This window comes from Podarcis tiliguerta, assembly GCF_965153285.1.
Source record: "Podarcis tiliguerta genome assembly, chromosome: 1".
Classification (NCBI taxonomy): domain Eukaryota; kingdom Metazoa; phylum Chordata; class Lepidosauria; order Squamata; family Lacertidae; genus Podarcis; species Podarcis tiliguerta.
This window is the reverse complement of record NC_139534.1, coordinates 114469860-114479321: the sequence shown is the minus strand read 5'-3', so window position 1 is coordinate 114479321 and position 9462 is coordinate 114469860. Positions and strand designations below refer to the sequence as shown.

The 9462-nt window shown below is 43.6% G+C and overlaps 1 protein-coding gene across 1 annotated transcript; it reads left to right on the top strand.

Annotated features, from left to right (window-relative positions):
* Positions 1–5462: 5462 nt before the first annotated feature.
* Positions 5463–8137, top strand: LOC310683037 (serine protease inhibitor A3M-like; the record flags this gene model as incomplete). The annotated part of the gene is made up of 3 exons (XM_083452553.1): positions 5463–6030; positions 7563–7788; positions 7975–8137. The coding sequence occupies 3 exons, from the start codon at positions 5463–5465 to the stop codon at positions 8135–8137; spliced, it is 957 nt and encodes a 318-aa protein (XP_083308679.1).
* Positions 8138–9462: the final 1325 nt, after the last annotated feature.

Genomic DNA, 9462 nt, shown 5'->3' with positions numbered 1-9462 from the left:
GCCAGTCTCGGTCAGGGCAGAGCGAGCAACAGGCGGCAGCTTGTCCTAGTGGCAGTGCGGGCTCTCTGATTTAAAGAGACCTCGCACTGCCTGAACAGCTCTGGCTGCACTGCGGCCAATCAGTGAGCTGTGCAGCGGCGCCCACTGCTTCGGTCCAGAGGAGTCAGATGCCTTATGGTAGCTTCAGGCGCCTTATATTTCGGGGAGGCCTTATGTTCGGGGGAGGCCCTAATATCAGAGAGTTCTTATTTTCAGGGGGATGCCTTATATTACAGCGAAAGGCAAAACTGGAAGTAGGTCTTATTTCCGGGGGATGTTCTACTTTCGGGGAAAGACGGTAGTACCTGAGGAATGGAAAGGGGAGCTGTTTGAGTACAATAAAATGGGAGAAAATGGACATATTAAATTTCCCAATGCGCTCACTTGCCTCCTCCACAGCACTGCCAAATTTTTGCACAGTGCTGCTGGAAGAGGGGATGTGGGCTTAGTGTGGCTTTCCCGATTGGGGAATGGGCTGCCAGAGACAGAGGGAGGCGCGAGGAGAAGCAGCGTGGGAAGGCTCCTTTCGACAGGGAGGGAAGGAGGGATCAGGATCAGCTACACGACCCCCTTTGACAAGGAGGGAAGGAGGGAGGTTAGGCACTATTGGATCCACATCGTCTATGTGGCTCCCTTTGACGGGGAGGAAGAGGAGGGAGGGAGGGAGGCAGGGAGTGCAGGCTCCCTTTGGTGGTGGTGGGAGAATGGAGGGGCGAGGGATCCAGATCTGGATCAGCTGTGCAGCTCCCTTTGACAGGGAGGTGGGGAGAGAGAAAGGGTGGCTTGGGAGAGAGAGAGAGAGAGAGAGAGAGAGAGAGTTGCTTTGTGGGGGGGGGGCTGGCTGGCGGGGGAGAGAGCTGCTTAAGGGGAGTGGGGGGATGGCTTGGGGGATACAGAGAACTGCTTTAGTGGGAGAGAGAGAAAGGGCTGGCTTGGGGAGGGGCAGGCCCAGACAGGGGGGGCATATGGGCCACTTGGGCTGGGCCTCCAATTCCAAAGGGGGCCTCGGTCAGCATATTTATCTATGTTTTCCATTTTGTCTTTATATGCAGATATGGTTCAAGCCTTGGAATAAAATTATTTGTCAGCATAACTTATGTGAAAATTATTTATATACTTATAAGACTTCAGTTACCCCAGGGTAAAAAAAAAAAAAAGGTGGGCCACATTATCTACCTGGCCTGGGCCTCTGCCTGGCTCCGCAAGGCTCTGGGGAGGGAGAGAGAGAAGCTGACTGGCTCCTCAGAGCAAGAACTTTTGCCTCCTTCCCCACCCCTTAAACTCCCCCCTCCCATGTCCAGTTAGCCACCTTCTTCCAACACACACACACACACACCTTTTGCGTGCTCCTCCTCCCTCCAATGACAATGGGTAGATCACTGCCAATTTTTTATACTGCGTAGATGGCAGCCAATTTGAAGTTGGATATGCCTGTTCTAGTGCAATAGTGCTGTTTCTCTATTAAGCAAAAATTTGGCAGAGCTGTGGAGGAGGCAAGAGAGGGCATTGGGAAATTTAATATGTCCATTTTTCTCCCATTTTATTGTACCCAAACAGCTCCCCTTTCCATTCCTCAGGTACTATGTGTACTCATGGTACTAGGTGTTGCAATCAACATCAAGTGTCCTTTTCTACGTGGTACCTTAAAACATATATTTAATATAAGAACTTCCATCATATATGTATGTAGATTGGGACCTTAGTATACATCTGTTTAAATCTGCTTTCCTCTCAATGTAGCTCTTCAAATGAACCTCAGTTTCTGCACAATTCTAAATGTGAGCAGGGAAAATGTCGGCTTGATGTTTAAAAACATTTGGCATAATTCATGAATTTCTTAGAAGAGCTTGTTCATCTGTGAATAAGGCTCTCCTGGGTTTCAGGAGGAAATGATGGAAATCTTAATGTATTTCCTGCTTACTGATTTCAGTTTGGTTATAGCCACATCTTGACAAATGCTGGATCAGGGTGGTGCTTTTACCCTCCAGTAAACAGAACAGGAAAGATCTAAAAAAAAACAACCACATTATTGCTGCCTGTCACTGAAAGAACCTGATAGTAGAATGTTCTGCTCAAATGAATTCACTTTGTGATATTTTCATGTAGGTCTATCGTCATCACTTTTAGACAGAGTGGCCATTGTTAATGGCAGGAGTGGTCTGTACTCTTCTTCCTTAAACATTTCCCTCTTCCATTCCTCAGGAGTCTCATATGAGAGAGAGAAAAGCTGTGGAACCCTCAAATACGATACGATACGATAATCTTTACTGTCATTGTCCCATACAGAACAATGAAAAAATCTGCATCAGACATTCAAAAACCCACAAGCCTGCTATCCCAGCTACCCAACCTGGTTAGCCCCTAAAACGCTGATACCCCATAATTGGATACAATATACTCACATAAAGGCTACCTTACACGACGTTTAAAACCAAAATCACATTTGGATAGAAACTGTTTCTCTTTTTTAAAAAAATATTTTTATTAAGTTTTAACACAAAAAACAGAACAAAAAGAAAACAGACACTAAAAAAGCAACAAAAAGAATACAAAGTTACAAAAACACAAAACGTCAAGAAGAAAAAAACAACAACAATAAAAACAATTTCATCTTCACAAAATTTCTTGCATTAACTTATTTCACCGACTTCCCCAAACCTCCCTTCACTGTATTCCAAATCATATATTTAATCAGCAAATCCCTTCCCTGTGTCTTAATTAATTTTTGTCATAATTTTAATACCTTAATATAACTTAATCTTCTTATATTTTAGAATATTAAGTCTTTTAATTTTTAAACTTTTTACTAATAACCTTTTACATTCAATCTGATGTCATTCTAACATTCATTAATCTTATAATATTTCTGTAAATAATCTTTAAATTTCTTCCAATCTTCTTTCACCGTCTCTTCTCCCTGGTCTCTGATTCTGCCGGTCATTTCAGCCAGTTCCGTATAGTCCATTACATTCATCTGCCATTTTCCCAGAGTGGGTACCTCTTGCGTCTTCCAATACTGTGCGAAGAGTATTCTTGCTGCTGTTGTGGCATACATAAAAAGGGTCCTATCCTTCTTTTGCACCTGTTGGCCAACCATGCCCAGGAGAAAGGCCTCTGGTTTCTTCGGAAAGGTGTATTTAAACACTTTTTTCATTTCATTATAGATCATCTCCCAGAAGGTCTTAATCCTTGGGCACGTCCACCAAAGGTGAAAGAATGTACCTTCAGTTTCTTTACATTTCCAACATTTATTATCGGGCATATGGTAAATTTTTGCTAGTTTGACTGGTGTTATGTACCATCTGTATATCATTTTCATAATATTTTCTCTTAGGGCATTACATGCCGTGAATTTCATACCAGTGGTCCATAACCGTTCCCAGTCAGCCAGCATTATATTATGACCAACTTCTTGTGCCCATTTAATCATTGCAGATTTCACTGTCTCATCCTGTGTGTTCCTTTTCAACAGAAAGTTATACATTCTTGACAAAATCTTAGTTTTGGGTTCTAGCAGTTCTGTTTTTAATTTTGATTTTTCCACCTGGAAATCAATTTTCCTATCCAATTTAAATGCCTCCAGGATACACAGACCATAGGTTAATACACTCTCAACAGTACAATGGTAAAATGCCATCAACAGGTCCTTTGAGAGATTATTTTTCCAGAGGATTCTCATAAAATATAACCTCTGCTGTGCTCTCTCCATCAGGTCTTTGCTGTTTTCTCCCCAGGTTAGGTCATCTCTCAACTCCATTCCCAGAAATCGAAACATCGAAACCTGTTCCACACACTTCCCCTCGATAATAAGTTGCTGAATATTCCATTTACATTTTCTAAACTCCACAATAATCTCATTTGTTTTCTTTAAGTTAAGGAGTATCATCATAGCACCTCCACATCACATTTTCCCACTTGTGTCACCATGTGTTTCCCCGTGAAAGCTTTAGAAATCAAACTACTTTACAATTGGTTTTACACTGGAGTGAAATCACACTTTAGTTCAAGGTTTTTGCAATCTCCGGAGTGATGAAATGAAGGACATCTCCCTTTAATCCATACTCAATGATAATTCACTTTGAAATTTGCTGGCGAAACTCCCCATACTCTGGGGGCTAGGTTTTCCTAAATCCCACTGTTTAACTACAGCTCCTTGGAAGTGGATGCAGTTGAATTACGGAACCACCCCATATTTGTGTTTTTCAAACCATGAAGTCGTGATCTTATCGGCTGGCACAGCATCAGATACAAACCAGGTAGGTGTCCTTACCCAATTGGCTGCTGCAGCAGCAGGTAGAAGCAAGCCAGGGTTATAAATGGAAGGTAACCTAAGGAGAAGAGAGCTTACTCTACAAGCAAGAGTGAAGAGCAAACTTCTCAGCCCAAAGGAGCGAGTGTCAAAGTGATAAGCATCACTACAGGACGTTTTGGGGAAAGCCCAGGTATGTATAAAAAGGATCTGAGAAAAGTTTGTTAATAATTCACCATCCATAAGGGGCAGTGAAAGCTAGCTGAATGAGTGTGAATGGAGAGACGTACAGGTTAACATCAGGCCACCTGCCCCTTTGCAGAAGTGGCTGACTCTAAAAGGCTGCTGTTCTAGGAGCACTAGGCCCTGGTGAGGCTGTATACCCCCTGCCTGAGTGGCTGAAGCAGCTCAGGACACTCCCCAAACTAGGACACCTTTCATTAGTGCTGGGGAAGGGAGAATGCAAGGCAAGGCTGCTGAGGATGTTGGGCAGCATCACTGGCAAGGATGATGAGCGAGAGGAAGCCCCAGGCAGTCAAAGCAAGTTATGCAGATGTGTGAAGGGACAATAAGTAATACCCATTTACTGAATCATTTGATCAAAGTAATTCTGACCAATAAGGGCACAGTAAGCTCCCAATATCTGCTGGGATCCAAATCCTGGCAGAACGTACAACTCAGAACGCACAACTAGAGTAGGAAGCCTATAGAAAAGAGCTAGTGTTGTGGAAAACTAGGCCACAGTCAACAAATGAGAATGACACATTCCCAATAAATGTTACCTTAGAACAAAAAGAATTCCTTTGAGTAGGTTTCCATAGAAGAATGCTAATGTGTGCTAAAGAGAGCCAGTGTGGTGTAGTGGTTAAGAGCAGTAGTGTCGTAACCTGGGAAACCGGGTACACGTCTCCGCTCCTCCACATGCAGCTGTTCGGTGACCTTGGGCTAGTCACACTTCTTTGAAGTCTCTCAGCCCCACTCACCTCACAGAGTGTTTGTTGTGGGGGAGGAAGGGAAAGGAGAATGTTAGCCGCTTTGAGACTCCTTAAAGAGAGTGAAAGTCAGGATATCAAATCCAAACTCTTCCTCTTCTTCTTCTTCTTCTTCTTCTTCTTCTTCTAATATATGCTGGTGTTTTGTGTGTGTCTGTGTCTTTAGGAAATCTCAGATTGCAATGAAACTCGCCATCCATTTCTCCTTGTTACTGATTGTCCTTCAAGCCCACAATGGTCATGGAGATAACGATCCACTTCAAGAAAAGCTAGCTTCCAGCATTGCTGACTTTGCCTTTAAATTCTCCAGACAAGTAGCTTCACTCCAGGGTGGCAAAAATATCTTCTTCTCTCCTCTCAGTATCTCCATGGCGTTTTCAATGATTGGCATGGGTGCTAAATCCAACACCCAAAATCAAATTTACGAAGGACTTGGATTGACATCAATTGACACAAGCAAGGTCCATAAAGGATTTGAACAGCTCATTCAGATGCTGAGCAGTCCTGGAGCTAAGATGGACATAGGAAATGCCATGTGGATAAAACAGTCACACCAAATTCTTCCTAAGTTTTCAGAGGATGTCAAAAGTTTGTACAAAACAGAGAGCTTTAACTTTGAACAATCCTCAAAGGCTGCAAAGCAGATAAATAATTACGTGGGAAAGAAAACCCATGGGAAAATTACTAAAGTAGTTGAAGACTTAGATCCAGAAACCATCATGGTTCTTGTGAACTATATCTACTTCAAAGGTATGTTAAAGAAAGATAAGTTACAAATATTTAATGCTTTGTATTGTTTAAACCACACAGGAAGCAGTTCCACTTGACTCAGTCCACGTTTTGGCCTGCGGGACCCCGCTCCTCCCATTTCTTGCTGTCTTCTGAAACATCAATAGCAGGTTGACTTACCCTTGGCAATCCTTCTCCTTTGTCTGCACTCTCCTGATTCAACATACTGCTTTCATACCCATAGTTGAAGGTTCATTCTCTAGCAGGCAGCTGATCCAGTTCTGATCCAGTTCTGCTGGATCTCTCAGCGGCTTTTGATACCATCAACCCTAACATCCTTCTGGACCGTCTTGAGGGGCTAGGAGCTGGGGATACTGTTATACAGTGGTTCCACTCCTTTCTCCTGGGTTCTTCTGGACATGGGTCCAGAAAGTGGGGGGAGGGGGAATGAGTGTTCAGACCCCTGGGCTCTCACTTGTGGGGTGCCTCAGAGGTCTGTCCTCTGAGTTGGGTTGGGTGTTCATCAGTATGCAGATGATACCCAGCTCTACCTCTCTTGTAAATCAGAACCAGTGAAGGCAGTGAAGGTCCTGTGTGAGCATCTGCAGGGGGTGGGAGGATGGATGGCAGCTAATGAATTGAGGTTGAATCCTGACAAGACAGAAGTACTGTTCTTGGGGGACAGGGGGCGGGCTGGTGCGGAGGACACCCTGATCCTGCTTGGGGTAACTGTGCCCCTGAAGGACCATGTGCGCAGCCTGGGAGTCATTTTGGACTCACATCTGTCCATGGAGGTGCAGGTTAAGTCTGTGTCCAGGACAGCTGTTTACCAGCTCCATCTGGTACGCAGGCTGAGAACCTACCTGCCCACAGACTGTCTTGCCAGAGTGGTGCATGCTCTAGTTATCTCCCACTTGGACTACTGCACTCTACATGGGGCTTGAAGGTGACTTGGAAACTACAACTAATCCAGAATGCGGTAGCTAGACTGGTGACTGGGAGTTGCCACTGAGACCACATAACACCAGTCTTGAAAGACCTACATTGGCTCCCAGTATGTGTCCGAGCACAATTCAAATGTTGGTGCTGACCTTTAAAGCCCCCTAAACAGCCTCGGTCCTGTATACCTGAAAGATTGTCTCCACCCCCATCGTTCAGCCTGGACACTTGGGTCCAGCGCCAGGGGCTTCTGGCAGTTCCCTCATTGCGAGAAGTGAGGTTACAGGGAACCAGACAGAGGGCCTTCTCGGTAGTGGCACCTGCCCTGTGGAATGCGCTCCCAGCAGATGTCAAGGCAATAAACAACTATTTTACTTTTAAAAGAAACCGAATGCGGCCCTGTTTAGGGACATTTTTAATGTCTGACTCTGTATTGTTTTTAATATGCGGTTGGAAGCCGCCCAGAGTAGCTGGGGAAACTCAGCCAGATGGGCGGGGTATTAATAAATTATTATTATTATTATTATTATTATTATTATTATTATTATTATACTTCTTTTTCATCTTAGATGACTGGAAATATCCCTTTAACCCTAAATTAACCCATAAACAAGATTTTTTTATTGACAAAATACAAACTGTGAAAGTTGACATGATGAAAAAAACGGAGCGTTACAGATATTTCCACGATGAAGCTCTGTCATGCTGGGTAGTTGAACTTCCTCACAAAGGAGGTGCTGCTGCCTGGTTCATTCTGCCTGCTGAAGACAAACTGAAGGAAGTGGAGGATGCTATGGGGGAGGAAACTTTGTCCAAATGGAGAACATCTTTAAAAAAGGGGTAAGGCTTTTCTCTGCTGATTCTAAATGTCTCTGTAGTAGTTAGTATGGAATGAAGGCATCTGTTTTAAAACTGTAAAATGCCTCTCTTTAAGGGTATGAAGATCTGACACTGCAAATGCAGTTTATTGCTGAGTGCTATAAAAATCTTCATCGCTGATGATTTAATGTTCTGATTCTCATTTAGGAAAGAAATTCGTCTGTCCCTTCCAAAATTCTCGATGTCTGCATCCTATAATCTCAATGATGTGCTGTCTAGGCTGGGCATTACTGATGTGTTTAGCGACAATGCTGATCTATCTGGAATTACTGGAAGGAGCGACCTGAAGATTAACAAAGTACGTGTGTAAATATCATGCTTTGGGTATTTTATGGTATGAGATCAGGCTTATAAAAGTAACTGACAAATTTACTTCGAAGCATTAAGAATCAGCCCCTGGACCTTTCCACCTTCTCTTGCAGTCTCTGTAGCAAGAAGACTGTGCCTGATCATGCCTTATCAGGCGACTCTTTGCCTCCTTGCCATAGTAACCAAGTACATAGGGTTGTAGGCAGTGTTAGTACTGCTCAGAGAAGACCCATTCAGAATAATTTTATTTAGTTAGTTAGTTAATTCCCATTCTTCACTCTAAGGTTCCAGGGTGAGTTACAACATTGAAACACAACATTAAAAATAGTTTGAAAACCACCTGCAATCATAAAAACAAGGAGGGTTGTAAAATTGTAGAACTGTAGAGTTGTAAGGGAGCCCTAGGGTCATCTAGTCCAACCCCCTGCAATGCAGGAATCTCAGCCAAAGCATCCATGATTGATGGCCATCCAACCTCTCCTTAAAAGCCTCGAAGGTATGAGAGTCCAGCACCTCCTTTGATCTGGATATTATACTGGAATGGACTTCCTTGGAGCATCTTAAGCAGAGGTTGGATGGCCACCTGTCATGGATGTTTTAGTTGAGATTCCTGCATTGCAGGGGGTTGGCCTAGATGCCCCTTTATGCCCCTTCTAACTCGACCATTCTATGAGTCTATGAATTATTCTGGGACCTTTACTGGTGGCAACTGCATGCACACAGACTTAATTGCATTGCATGTGAGAATTTCGCTTGGGTTAGGGAAATGCTGCACTAAGTTCCAACACATCTGAAAGACAACTCGGGACCCAGTGTTGTGGAGAAAATCAAAATAAAGCAGCCAATCAAAAGACAGTCCAGATTGGAAGTTCTTTGAGACAGGCAGAACCCAGTCACTCCATTCTTCTGTGCATATTTACAGGCAGCGCTTGTGGCCTTGGAACAAAGGTTCGGAAGGAATTCTTCCTCCTCGTTCCGAGCACCTTGGCCATGTGACTTGAGAAGCACCCAGTGGCCCAGTGGGCTTGGTGCTCACCTCAAATGCATGCCAAGCCTCAAGTGCACATTCAGTGACTCAGTGAAAGACGGCATAAGGTGGACCAAGGTTTCCCTTCTTTCTTTCTTTTTTTTAAATAAAATATATTCATTTTTCTTTTTCATTCATTACATACATCTCAAATTCTTAACATTTACTATATATTCCTCCCTCCCTCCCCTCCAAGGCTTCCCCCAACTTCCGCTTCTGGTTTGTTTCTATTTTCACCCCCTTTGCTATCTCTTAACAGAAAAAATTATTAATTACGTAACTTCAAGCCTAAAGACATA